This window comes from Olea europaea, chromosome 1 (assembly GCF_002742605.1).
Source record: "Olea europaea var. sylvestris chromosome 1, O_europaea_v1, whole genome shotgun sequence".
Taxonomy (NCBI): Eukaryota; Viridiplantae; Streptophyta; class Magnoliopsida; order Lamiales; family Oleaceae; genus Olea; species Olea europaea.
The window spans coordinates 3,636,765-3,650,332 of NC_036237.1; the positions used below are offsets into that span (position 1 = coordinate 3,636,765).

Below are 13,568 nucleotides of genomic sequence, written 5' to 3' on the forward strand. Positions count from 1 at the left end.
CCCCCCTTCCATGCATTTCGGGACCTCTTGAAACATATGAAATTTAAAATGTCCATACTGGTACTCATAGGACAGTAAGAGCAAGAAGCTAAGGTTTATTCCTATTACAATAGGTTTGGCTACATGAATTATTTTGCACCAGTGCAATCTTCCAGACGTAGTAACCAACCTCAAGTGGAAGATGTCTTAGGAACAGCGTGAGGGACGCAAACTGATTTGATAATTGGCTGAGATAAAGAACTCTGACAGATGAGCAATCCAGCCTAAGTAAAACCCCAAAAACCTAAGGTTGACATCGGATATGTTATTGTTTGGCCTCATTTTGTAAACCACGACCCCTAAAGAAATTTTTGTTTACTGTACCAGTAGATTTATATAATGTTACATTGTAATTTTAATTTTGTGTTTTCTTTCTCATTTACATTTATTGCTTCTGTGACTTGATGGCTGCAGTTGGAAGAAACTGGTCTTCTGTAAGTTTAGTAAAGTTTGGAGGGATATTTATAGATCAGTTTTGCTTGCATATATCAGATGAATATGAACATAACCACAAATCCACATCGTATTATAACGTAATTCTGATATTACACTCTTTATCTTTCATTTCTTGATGCTGATGCTTGTTACTACTTTTATTCATACCTTCTTTGCTTTCTTTTCTGTTTCTCATTTTCTTTGTTTCCTGTTCTTTTAGCTTTTCTTTTATGTAGATCTGCTCATTTTAGCATCTTTCAACTTTTGATAATTTTGCTAGATCTAGGCCTTATGATTTTTAATCACTAGTTTTACATCTATGGCCTCCATTCTGGTCCTTTATGTGATATTAGCATTCTGTTTGGGAGCCACTATTTACGTTCATAGAAGTTATATATCCATTCCACTCTATATCTATCCCTATTAAAATTCTAAAATTTTAAGAAAATACTATTCTCATCCACATCACATTCCAATAATGTCCTTATTAAATTCATTGATAAGTTTTAGATAAGAGGCTTATATGTAATAGAATATAGCCTTCTTTTGTACATCGATACTTGAATGTTAACATTTCTATGAGAGTAGGGGTCGAAACTTGTTACCTACCAGAACTTGTAGAAACACTTCAGCTGTTAGGTGGAGGAAAGAGAAAAATAATGATTAATTTGTTTATTTGAGAAAAGAAAAAGGTGTGGGGTGGGAAGGGGAGCGAATTGCTGATATTCCTGGAAATGGCAGTTTTGTAAAAACGGAAAAACCTCAGGTCTTGAAGCAACTTTTTGTGGACTGTCCAGTAGCAAATGATGACAATGACATTTTCAAGTTACCTGCCAGGACATGAATGAAAAAGTTTCTGGTTTATTTGCTTATGATATGAGGTTACAATATTTATTATGAGTTAAACTGAGGGAGAGTTTGCAATATTTTTCTTACCCTGTGCTATATCTGGTTTGTGCGTGAGATGTGTATTTTTCACTTCAACGAGTAAGATAGCTTAAGCTGTTTCTGACTATTACGAATTTGATTATCCATGATAGACAACTTTTGGTTCTTTGGCACCATTCATCTGTAGATGCGTTATGAATATGGTTAATAAAGTTGAACTTCCGCTTCAGGTCTCGAATTCTTCAGATAAACAGAAAACTAAGTTTGGCAAACAGCATACACAGGCAATCCTTCCCTTTAGTGGATGAATTTAGTGTTAAATTTTTACTTAATTTTATATATGTCTATTTAAGTAAATTTACACAAGATAAAGTATAATAAAATTTTCTTTTTAAAAGTGGATTCATATACATAACTTCTGTGGATATAAATAGGAGCTCCGTTCTTTTTTCGTGTTCATTTTAAAATTTTTACTCAGATCTGTATTTTCTCTCCTCTCCCCAATTTTTGTTTGTAACTCATGAAATTTAATATTGAATAAATGATGAATTTATAAAATAAACTTTGTTGGGCTTGAAAATTTTTGGCAGGAATATGGTCATAGAGTAAGACTAGCCACTCACTCAAATTTCGAAGAATTTGTTTTGTCTGCTGGGCTGGAATTCTACCCTCTTGGGGGAGACCCAAAGGTCCTTGCTGCTTGTAAGTTTTCAGTCCAAATGTAACTATTTGTCTATGAATATATTTATTTGGCCTTTCGATGATGTTAACTAATCTGATATTTTCAGCATACTTTGACAACGAATTTTTTTATTAGTTAAGCTCTGTAGAAAGAACCTTTGAATGGAGTATATTCTTGACAGCTATTGAATGTTCAATCAGTATTGTGAGGCATAGTATTTGGGAACAACCACGTCCAGTTCTCAGCAGTGATGAAATTAATTCATGAAGGTGTTAAAACTATATTTGGTTGAAAATGTAAAAATATCAGAAACTTTGGACAGGTACCGATGTATAGTAACTCTATACTTTTACTGCACGACTTCAAAATAATTAATTAATTTTTTGTATAGTCCCGGATTTACTGTGATTTGAGGATGAGAGTACCCTAACTGCACCACATTGAAAGAAATTAATTACTTACCTATAGCATAATAATCTCAGATTTACTTTTATTAGAGAAATAAGAGGAATCCCTCTGGGTTTGAATCGAGGTTTTTGTGCTGGAAATTTGACAGATGATACATAACTTCAAGGTTCTCAGAGAGAACAAAGTTGCCCTAAATTGAAAATTACACCATCAAGCATCAGATTCTTTGCAGGTTAAGTCAGCAGGGAAAGCTAGAAATATAGTAACTTGTTCAGTCTGAAAATTATGTCCTTTTGGTTCCTGAAATAGGTTTTTCCAGCCTCTTGTTTCAGTATCTCCAAATGTTTCTCTACTATATCTGTGGGTTATGTGATCTATTAGAATGCCATTATTGTAAGGGAGTATGCCTTTGATTTCTTGGATTGGATCTCCATTAGAAAACTATCATACTTTCCTTCCATTTCTCTCTCTCTGGCTTCAGATTGTAATGTCAAATCAAAGTAATAAAGTTAAACGAAAGCATATTCTTCCCTTTTGGTTCCTGAAATAGGTTTTTCCAGCCTCTTGTTACAGTATCTCCAAATGTTTCTCTACTATATCTGTGGGTTATGTGATCTATTAGAATGCCATTATTGTAAGGGAGTATGCCTTTGATGTCTTGGATTGGATCTCCATTAGAAAACTACCATACTTTCCTTCCATTTCTCTCTCTCTGGCTTCAGATTGTAATGTCAAATCAAAGTAATAAAGTTAAACGAAAGCATATTCTTTTTTGCAGACATGGTCAAGAATAAAGGTTTCTTGCCATCTGGACCTTCTGAAATACAAATTCAACGACATCAAATAAAAGAGATCATATTTTCTTTGCTTCCTGCATGTGTAGACCCCGATCCCATTACAGAAGTTTCATTCAGCGTAGATGCAATAATTGCCAATCCGCCTGCATATGGTAAGACGATGCGTGTATATATATACATACATATATATATATATATCTATATATATATCTATATATATATACATATATATACATATATACATATATATACATATATATACATATATATAATATATATGTATATATATGTATATATGTATATATATGTATATATATATATGTATATATATATATGTATATATATGTATATATATGTATATATATGTATGTATGTATTGACATGCTAGTTAAATTTACATTTACTTTTGAAGACACCATGATTTTTAGCTTAAAAGTCCAAAACATTTTATTGATATCACCCTGCCATCCCCAGCACCATTCTCTTGATCTTTTCTCCAGTGCATCTCCCTCTTTTGCTCCTCTTAAAGTCTTCATTTTCTTCCTTTTAGATTATGATGAAATGAAAAGAATTTTTTGTTAAACAAAGAAGAAACCAACTGTATATCAGCTAATGGACGAACTAGAGTAGCTTATAGATATTCAGGTTTACTGTATCAAATTTATGGTGCATAATTCTATATTAATTCTGAAGGACTGCAAATGTACCATGTTGGTTTATTTTCCCTTTCTAATCCATTTGCATGTCCTCAATGTTCGGGTGTCGCAAGTTTATTAGATTAGGGAATAATGGGTCCTTATAAGAAGTGATAGACTGTTACATGTTGATTTTTGCTGATTCTGGATTTTTTATCACCATCTCGATCAATAAACCTTTTGAGTGTAGGCAGTGATAATTAGAAGTACTGCATCGCAGATAAATATTGACATAGCTCTGTGATTTTGTAATGAAGGCATTTTGAAAACTTTTCTTCAATTTGTAGTTTGTTTGATGCACTAGCGAGATGTTCAAAATTTAGTAGTAAATAGTTCCTCAAATCTTGTTTGTATTTATGAAATTCGAAGGTTCTCATCCGATCATTTGTACCTGCATTTTTTAGGACATACACATGTTGCTGAGGCTCTGAAAGTACCACTACACATATTTTTCACAATGCCATGGACGTAAGTTGTTAAACATTTCTTCTTCAGCACCTCTACATTTTTTATCCTATGGAATTTTCTGAATGATTATTTCATTTTCAAAAAATGGAAGAATGAGTTCGAGTTTTCCTGATTGAGAAAAAGAAAATATGGGGTGCTTCAAATTATTTTTCTTATGCAGTGCTGCCTGTATCATAGGGTTTGCACTGTTGGTCTAAGAGCATGTTTGTCTAAGCTTAAAAGTTCACATACAAGATTACTTAGAAGTATATAAGTAAGTTTATAATAAATTTTTTTATTGTTGGTTGAAGTTGGAAATAAGTAATTTGCGAATTCAACTTAACAGTTACTTTTAAAAATAGTAACTTCTCTTGTAAGTACGAAAAAAATAAGTTTTTAAAACGTGTTTGAAGACAAAAAGTTTTAAGTAACTTTTACTATTTTTCAGCATAGCAGACATGCTAAATAAACTTTCATGTCATCTGTTCAATGTTGAGAATTTTTTCAATTAAATTTCCTTTCTATGATAAATGACTTCTTTGCTCATTTTTCCTATCTTCTTTACCTGTAGCCCTACCAATGAATTCCCACACCCACTTTCTCGCGTTAAGCAACAAGTTGGATACAGAGTGAGCACATATTAATACTTGTGTATATCCTTTTGTTTGGCATATTGCAGAATAAATTTTCATAGATTGATTCTATGTTCTAAGAAGTTTGTTGCTAATTGCAGATATCATATCAAATTGTTGATTCACTAATCTGGCTGGGAATACGGGACATGATAAATGAGTTCAGGAAGAAAAAACTTAAGCTAAGGCCTGTTACATATTTGAGTGGTTCCAATAATTCTCCTGATGTACCTTATGGCTATATTTGGAGTCCTCACCTAGTTCCCAAACCAAAAGGTGAGTCTTTCTGTTCCTATAACATAATAGCAATGGTAGTTGAACATTATATTTCGTGTGAATATTTAAAGTAAGTTGAAGCCTTAGTTTACGAGTAGATTTTTCAAGATATCAGGGGTTAAACTCCATTCCAAAATATGCATTTTATTGTACTCTAATGGCCAAGAAGCAAGAACTCAATTACAGAGGAAGGAGGCCTTAATTTTACACAACTTAAGTGCCTCCTGGGATTTCTAATCTAAAAAATTATTTCGAGTCCTTTCCAAATTTTAGTACATTATGTATATGAATTTCTCTCTATTTTCAACATTTGTTTTTCTCGTTTTCAATGCCAGAGTAATATGAGGTTGAGGGAAGTTAAAGGAGTTATATTTCGAATTTGAAACCAAACGCCCTCCTACTTATTTCCAAATGCTATCTGTACCAGTTTCTAACCGTTATCAAGTTGCATAGAATATAAAGCGATTTTTTGTTCTGCTATTAGTTTCAAGATACTTATTTTTGCATTAGTTAAGGAATGCGAAGTGCTAATATTGGTTTGTTCACCTCACAAGTATTCTTTTCCCAGCTCTCTCATAACTCTTGTGAAAACCATGGGAGAACCTTTTATTTTATTTGAGAACCAAAACAAACCTCCTCACGTCTCACTTACTCTCAAAATGAAATTTCCTCAACATCTAGTGAAGAAGGCCTCAGTTAATATGGATTAGCATTGACGGATTTGGCAGTGGGCTCTACTAGGCTGTAGCCCACTGCCCCCAAAGTCAAGGTCCAAGAAAATAAAACAAATTTATGATAAATGGTTTTAATTTTTAGCGTATAGTCCACCAACAATTAATACCACTTGGCAAGCCCAGTCTAAATCTTAAAACTAATTATTTGTTTTGTTTTAATTTTTGGTCCAATTCTTAAAACTAACTTTGTTTAATTTTAGTCGAATTCCATCACTGGCTCATTTGATTCCTCTCTTTTCTTCTTTCTTCAAAATTCAACCTTAGGCGTCATTTGAAATTTTTGAATACCAAATTGAAATTCCCAAAAAAACCCTAAATCTTCCATCTTAAATGATGTTCTTACTATCCCTCATGAATAAAGTCATTTTGTGAAATTTTCCAATTTTTACATTGTCACGGAAACTCATTGTTGCCTATTATAGTTGAAACAATTCTAGGTTACCACTTCTTTTTGGAAATAAAAAAAATGTAGGCAAGAAATTCTGGAATTTATTTCATTTGCAACATATGCGTGATGAGTAGGCTACTGATATCAAATTTAGATTCTTACAATATGAATTAATTTAAGTTGGGAAGGAAAATAGAGAGATAAGAATTTATGATTTGGTATATGATGAATTTATAATTCTTACAGTAGAGGGGTGTGAATTTATGAATTAGGAACGAAGATTTTAAGTTCTAAACTCTTACAATATGAACGAATTTATGATTATGATTTTATCAATTTATGTTTATGGGATATTGACATATTGAGTTTTGATTTTTATGTTTTTAGTTTTGGATTTTAACATGGAAGAAGATCGACCTTCTACCAAGAAAGAAGAACCGTGCTATCTTTCTTTTCAAAAAGTGATAAATCTAAGAATACAACTGTAATAGCTAATATTGTATTACGACTTTTTTGATATATTTGAATTTTATTCATACATTAAATTTTTAAATTTTTTTTTTGCCCCCTCGTAACGTTGATTCCTGGCTCCGCCCCTGTGGATTAGAGTAATATTATTCTCACACATCATGTCATATCAATTTGAAAAATGGTGAATTGCCCGTAGTAGAATTAACACGAGATAATCAAACCAAGCCTTTTCCCAATAAATTTGTAGTCAGCTAGATAAATCCTTTTTCCTCCAGTTTGTTTCCAACATGTTTATTGTCAAGTTATAAATCTCAATATAGCAACTCTGCCTTCCATTGATGTGAGAATGAAAAAATATGTATGAGGATTTATTAATGGCAACCAGGTGAAAATAAATAAATTTGTTGATACTTTTTTGTTTTTGAAGGTTGGCAGGTATTTTATTATTATTATTATTTTGACGCTGTTACCCAATATATTTGGAGGCAGCTAACTTTGTTAAAATATTATGATTATTCCAACATGTTAATCATAAAGTCATATATCTTGATATGGCAGTTCCACCTTCCATTGATGTAGGAATGATAAAATACATAAGAGGATTTTTTGAAGTAACTAGGTGACAATAAATAGATTTATTATTACATTTTTTTTTTTTTTGAAGGTTTGAATGCTTCTTTGTTGACATTGTTAATCTGGATGTATCAATGGATTTTTTATCACTGATTAATTTTCTTGTCTGTTTATTCAAACAATTGATTTGCCTCTCAATAACAACATTTTAATTTTTAGCATTCTTATAGCCTTGCATTTTCATGGCTGCAGATTGGGGACCCAAAATTGATGTTGTGGGGTTTTGTTTCCTGGACCTTGCTTCGAATTATGTACCACCAGATTCACTTGTGAAATGGCTTGAAGCTGGCAAAGAACCCATTTACATTGGTTTTGGCAGTCTTGTAAGTTTCATGCTTCGGCTCCCTTCTTCGACTTATATGAAGTGACACCCCCTCCCCTCCCCTGCCCCACCCCACCCTCCTATCCAAAAATGAAGAAAATATCTATTATGTTGATTGTAGGAGTAGATCAATCACTCTTCTTTAATGGTTCATTCGGTGACAGAGCGAGCAATGCTGCCTCAAACTTGGGTGTGTGTGACTTACCTACAATGAACTGGTTGGGAGATGAAGAGGCAGAAATACAGTATAAGATATAAGTTGAAACCAACTCATTAAAACATAGGTTATTAGAGATGGGAAGAATTATTTATCCATAATTATATCTTCAACATGTCGCTTGATGGGTAAACCTGATATTTTTAATGAAATGCTTGACGCGTGAGATTTCGCGATTGGGTTGCAACGAGACCTAAATCAGGACAATTCCATGCTTTGATACGATGTTTAACCTCCTTTACTAAAAGCTTGATCTATAAGAACAATATCCATTGATATCTTCTAGTTAGGTGTTGTTTGGTTTGATAATGGGTCTGCCGATCATTATGGAAATTAGCTGAAAGTAAGCTTTCCAGATTTTATAATGATTTTCAAACATACTATAGCTTGAGTTTTCTCAGTGGTTTTGTCGTATCCTGAATATGATATCAGCTTGTGAAGAAAACGTGATGCTCAAGTTTATATCTTGCTTACGGTCAATTGTCAGATATGACATTCCTTCTCTTCTCTGATAATGAATAAAGAGACATCACCTAGCAAGAGAGATAACAATAATATTAAAATGGAGAGTCATAAAAAACTTGGTCTTCATAGAGATGAAAAAATTAAGTTTTTATTTCTTGTCTACAGCCTGTTGAAGAGCCAGAAAAGATGACTCAGATAATTGTTAAAGCTCTCGAGAATACTGGACAAAGGGGCATCATTAACAAAGGGTGGGGTGGCCTTGGAAACCGTATGTGTCAACACTTAAATCTCTATGGGTGCAAGCGCACATGATTTTTCCTTGTGTTTTAATCATTGCTTGACACTCCATACCTAATCTTCTTCTCAGTGGCGGAGCAAAAAGACTTCATCTATCTATTGGATAATTGCCCCCATGATTGGTTGTTTGCTCGATGTGCTGCAGTGGTAAACCACTTCGTACTAACTTCATAAAAGGATAAGGATGAACATATATGAGCATGTTTAGCCAAGCTTAAAAGTTCGGCCTATAATTAAGTTTTAAAATTATTTTTTATATTGGTCAAAGTTGGAAAACATTAAAAGTTGCATAGCATAAGTGATACTTTCAAAATTTATGAACTTTTTTTCTACTTATTTATAAACTCAGCCAAACATCCTCATTAAGCATTTCTTTTGCATACCCTTTTTGTTTCACTCTTGCGAAGTTCACGTTATTTGTTGCATATTTCTTCAGGTGCATCATGGAGGTGCTGGAACAACTGCAGCTGGTCTTAAAGCTGCGGTAATTATCATGCTCTTCGATAACTTCCCTGGAAGTTCTTTAAAATTTCTAGTTTAGGATAATTTCTCTTGCCTATTTATGTTCTCGTATTACTGCCTTATAGTGCCCGACAACTGTTGTACCTTTCTTTGGAGACCAACCATTTTGGGGAGAGCAGGTGCATGCCAGGGGAGTAGGCCCCTCACCAATCCCTGTGGATGAATTTTCCCTTGAAAAATTGGTTGCGGCAATAAGGTTCATGCTTGATCCAATGGTATGTTATTTCTTTTAAGATTTAATATCTTGAAGAAGCTATAATATAGTTTTTGAACACAATTTATTGTAGCTCATTGACTTTCTAAAATCTTGATTGAAGTTTGTGGAACACTGCTTAACTCTTTGTCAATTTGTCGCTTCTTTCATTTTACTCTGAATAACTTCGTTTGGGCATTTATGAAACCTATAATTGATTTTGTGGGTCATCTCCATAACACTTATTTGTTTGTACCAACCGAAGTTTTAAATTCCCGAATTTTATTCACGAGTCAAAATCATCCTCTCTTATGGGGTCCCTGTTGAAGTTGAAAAACTTGGTGGTTAGTTAAACCAATGTGTAAGGATAGGTGGTTGTTGCTTGGTATGTTACCACATGTGCTATTTCCAATCACAAGAACGATAATAAAGAAATGAAGAACAGAAATATACGCAGACACGGCTTATAGTAGTTCACATCGATGTGAAAGTCAAGTCAAATCATTGTTGACTCCAGGTTCACATTAAAATCAAGAAGAAGTTTACAATGGAGATCTCATATCTCACACTTCTCAATCTGTACCCTCTACAACCACTTCCAAGTTCAAAATTCCATGATGGTCAATCTGCAGTTGAGGGGTTAGGTAGAATGTATAATTAGGTTTCACAAAGTCCGACACCAACTTTTCTTGCCACTTAGAGCAGCTTATCATAAAAACTTGATTCCAGTGAGTAATAAGTAATTCAATGAGAGAGGAACGGTGAAAGGTTAATGTATTATGAGCACTTTTGTGAAGATAAATAAATAAACTCAGTCTGTGTATCTATGCTGGCTGGCTAGCTGGTATGTTTTGGGGTAAAATTTCATAATGTTCATATATGAATATATTTTGTATTGTATGCAGGTGAAAGAACGTGCTTTAGAATTGTCTAAAGCCATGGAAAACGAAGATGGAGTGGCGGGTGCAGTTCAAGCCTTCCATAGACACTTCCCACGCGAAAGCCTGAAATCGGAGGCTGAAAAGTCGCGTCAACCTTCTAATTCGTTTTCTTTGAGACGCTGTTTTCGTTGTTCCTGATTTTTGAATATTATGCATCATAATTTTGTTTTCATCAGTGCAATAACTATCTTATTATGGGAAAAGGATTTTCGATCTCTTTTGTTCCCTCCATATTGTCGCCGTCTACACTAAGGGTGTGTTTGATTAATTTATTTTCCATGGAAAATATTAGTTTTCTACTCAAATTCATACTTGGGGTGTTTGATTGCTATTTTTTTCCATGGAAAACATTTTTCAACTTTTAAAAATATACCTATTTTTCCTTGTTTTCAAGGAAAACATTTTCTTTGGGTGGAGGTGATTTTTGTTTTCTTCAAAATAAGGAAAATATTTTCTTTTTTAGGTAATATTTTTCATGTCAATCAAATATACTCTAACTAGTTCTTGATGGGTTTCTCAAGACAATCAAGGATGAATGGGATTGGTCTAACCTCGACAACTTCAAAGAAAATGATAGCTTGTTTCACTTTGTTCTATATGTTATTATGTTAAATAACATTGCCCTCCGGGGCATAATCCAGTNTTTTTTGAAGAAACTTCCCTAGTCGACTAGTCATCACGATTGGACTTGGTAAAAGTTAAGATTTGAATATATCTTTTTGCTTCAATAATATAGTATATAATTTGCAGACTCATTTGGCAGTATTTATGCCTTTGCTTCTGGTTCTTATAGAAGAGTTTTTTTGCTATTTTAGATCAACTTTTATTAAAGGTCCTAGTTAGAAGATTATTAAAATACATTCAAAATATTTTCTTACTTTCAAAAATAATTTTTGACTTTTCAAAAGTCGTGTCAAAATGGTTTTATGTAACTGTACATCTCAACTCGAACAATTTTAATTCGACTTAAGAGCTTTGCATCAAAATTAGATGTAACTATCTAGAATAATAGTATTCATGTTCAGTCCAAAACTATTTCAGTACTTGATTTGAAGGGATTACAGCAAAATCAAGAGAGAAAATTACCAGAAAATAAACTAAGGAAACATGCTTTCCGCACAACAATTTCACTACAACAAATCAATTCCTAAATATATATGTTAAATGTAGTAAAAATCTAATTGAAATTTTGATCCACTTCATGTGTAGAATATATATTACCATTTTCATCCTTAAATCTCACTCTGATTTTTGTATTGTCACAACCCCCTGGCATAACATATCCATCTTGAGATCCAGCATTGCTAAAACCAACCCTTCGACTGGATGATTCTACATACCTACTACTGCTTGAACTTGAACAACAATCTGCTTCTTCAGAATCCCACTCTTTTGATTCTGTAATTTTATTTAGGGAACTTGCTAAATCCTCTTGTTCACTGTCCATATGTCGATTAAGATCTTCGGTGTGTTCACTTGATATTTTCGAGCTTGGAGATGGGGTATGCGTCGAAAGAAGCTTAGGAAGGATACCAAGAGGTGGAGCCATTGCTAAGAAACTAAGAGTAGCAACAACGTCACCTATAAAGGGACGGACTGATGGATCTTCCTAAAGACACATGGCTGCAACTCCGACTGCTTGATTTAAGCTTGTCACTGGAAATTCCCGATTGAGAAGTGGATCTACCATTTCTGGAAATCTCTTCGGGTCTCTGAAAAAAGATTGTGCTTGTTCATTGACATGCACAATGCTGAAACAGTTCGACAAATGCACATAGAGAATAGGGCTGCTTGTTTTGTTCCAAAGTGGTCATTGAAACTTGCTTATTGTGTATGATTTGATAAAGTTTGGGGACTAACATGAAATGAGCAAATCATGATCTATTGTACGTACCCAGGTAACTAAATTTTGCTCATTAATAGGGTGTGCATTGTCAAAGGCTCTACGTCCTGTGATAAGCTCAAATAAGACAATTCTAAAACTGTATACATCTGATTTCAGCGAGAATTCGCCTTGTCTTTTGTACTCTGGTGCAGAGTAACCATAAGCTGCCATGACCCTCGGCGTTACTTGTATCTTGTTCCCACTCTGTACAAGCTTGGCAAGCCCGTAATGGGAGAGTCTTGGGTTCAACTCTTGGTCCAACAAGATATTCGAGGATTTTAAAGTGTGATATATGATGGGGGATATGCTTTCTCATGTAAATATTGAAGTCCTTCCGCAACACTTGAAGCTATTTTCATTCTAGCCGACAAATCTAATAATTTTTTCTCTGTTGAAGCGTTTACAAAGATGAATAAAGAATCTATTTCATTCCAAGAAAACAACATATCAAATCTTAGCTAGATGGTTGGAGCATGTTGTTGTTAGTATTTAGCATCGAAAAAGAAAATTTTGCATATACCGAATAGGTAATCCTCTTGAGATCCTGATGGCATGTATTCGTATACCAAAAGCCTCTGATCCCCATCAGCACAATATCCAACGAAAGAGACCAAATTCGAGTGGCGAAGGAGACTCAACATCAAAACCTCGACTAGAAATTCCTTTGTTGCTAGTGTCCCACTCCTGTCTAGTTGCCTCACGGCCACAACCTATATATGATTAGCAGAAATTAAGGCTGCCTGTCTTGTTTAAAGTGAAATTGTTGAACGTATAATAAAGAAAAGTTTTAATCTGTATCACCCGGGCAGTTGGCTGAAGAGTCCCCTTAAATATTCGTCCGAATCCACCTTCGCTCAATAGACATTCTTGAAGAAAATTCTTGGTCGCAGTGGCAAGTTCGCGGAAAGTGAAAATCTTTCCCGTGTCATTAATTTTGTTCTCTACTTGAGAAAAATTATGTTTCCATTGGAACTGAAGTATCTTTCATGTTTGTTAAAAAGCGCATTTCGAAACGCAGGACTATGCATGCATGGGCGTGCGTACCAGCAGCAGGTGGGGTTTGCGGAATGATCTCTTTGGCCTCAGCAGCTGCCTTCTTCTTCCTGTAAATATTCTGAACTCGAAAACACGGGAAGCATCTCATTTCTTGGCTTGGCTGGCGCTTTCTGATGTCGAAAATATAATTTGAAAAAAAAAAAAA

At 34.0% G+C, this 13,568-nt stretch overlaps 1 protein-coding gene and 1 pseudogene across 1 annotated transcript in view; one reads left to right on the forward strand and one right to left on the reverse strand.

The window, feature by feature from the left end:
• The window catches only part of LOC111403201 (sterol 3-beta-glucosyltransferase UGT80A2-like), a 27,653-nt gene extending 16,940 nt beyond the window's left edge, over positions 1–10,713 (forward strand). The window contains exons 9-21 of the mRNA XM_023031614.1: positions 1,161–1,240; positions 1,515–1,646; positions 1,926–2,064; positions 3,231–3,401; positions 4,349–4,412; positions 4,963–5,020; positions 5,125–5,299; positions 7,718–7,848; positions 8,695–8,797; positions 8,897–8,973; positions 9,263–9,310; positions 9,414–9,563; positions 10,447–10,713. Of these exons, the coding sequence (XP_022887382.1) occupies positions 1,161–1,240; positions 1,515–1,646; positions 1,926–2,064; positions 3,231–3,401; positions 4,349–4,412; positions 4,963–5,020; positions 5,125–5,299; positions 7,718–7,848; positions 8,695–8,797; positions 8,897–8,973; positions 9,263–9,310; positions 9,414–9,563; positions 10,447–10,620 (1,502 nt within the window). The 3' untranslated portion in view covers positions 10,621–10,713. The remainder of the gene's footprint in view (positions 1–1,160; positions 1,241–1,514; positions 1,647–1,925; positions 2,065–3,230; positions 3,402–4,348; positions 4,413–4,962; positions 5,021–5,124; positions 5,300–7,717; positions 7,849–8,694; positions 8,798–8,896; positions 8,974–9,262; positions 9,311–9,413; positions 9,564–10,446) is intronic.
• Positions 10,714–11,659: 946 nt separating this feature from the next.
• Positions 11,660–13,511, reverse strand: LOC111403209 (annotated as a pseudogene).
• Between the last annotated feature and the right edge of the window lie 57 nt (positions 13,512–13,568).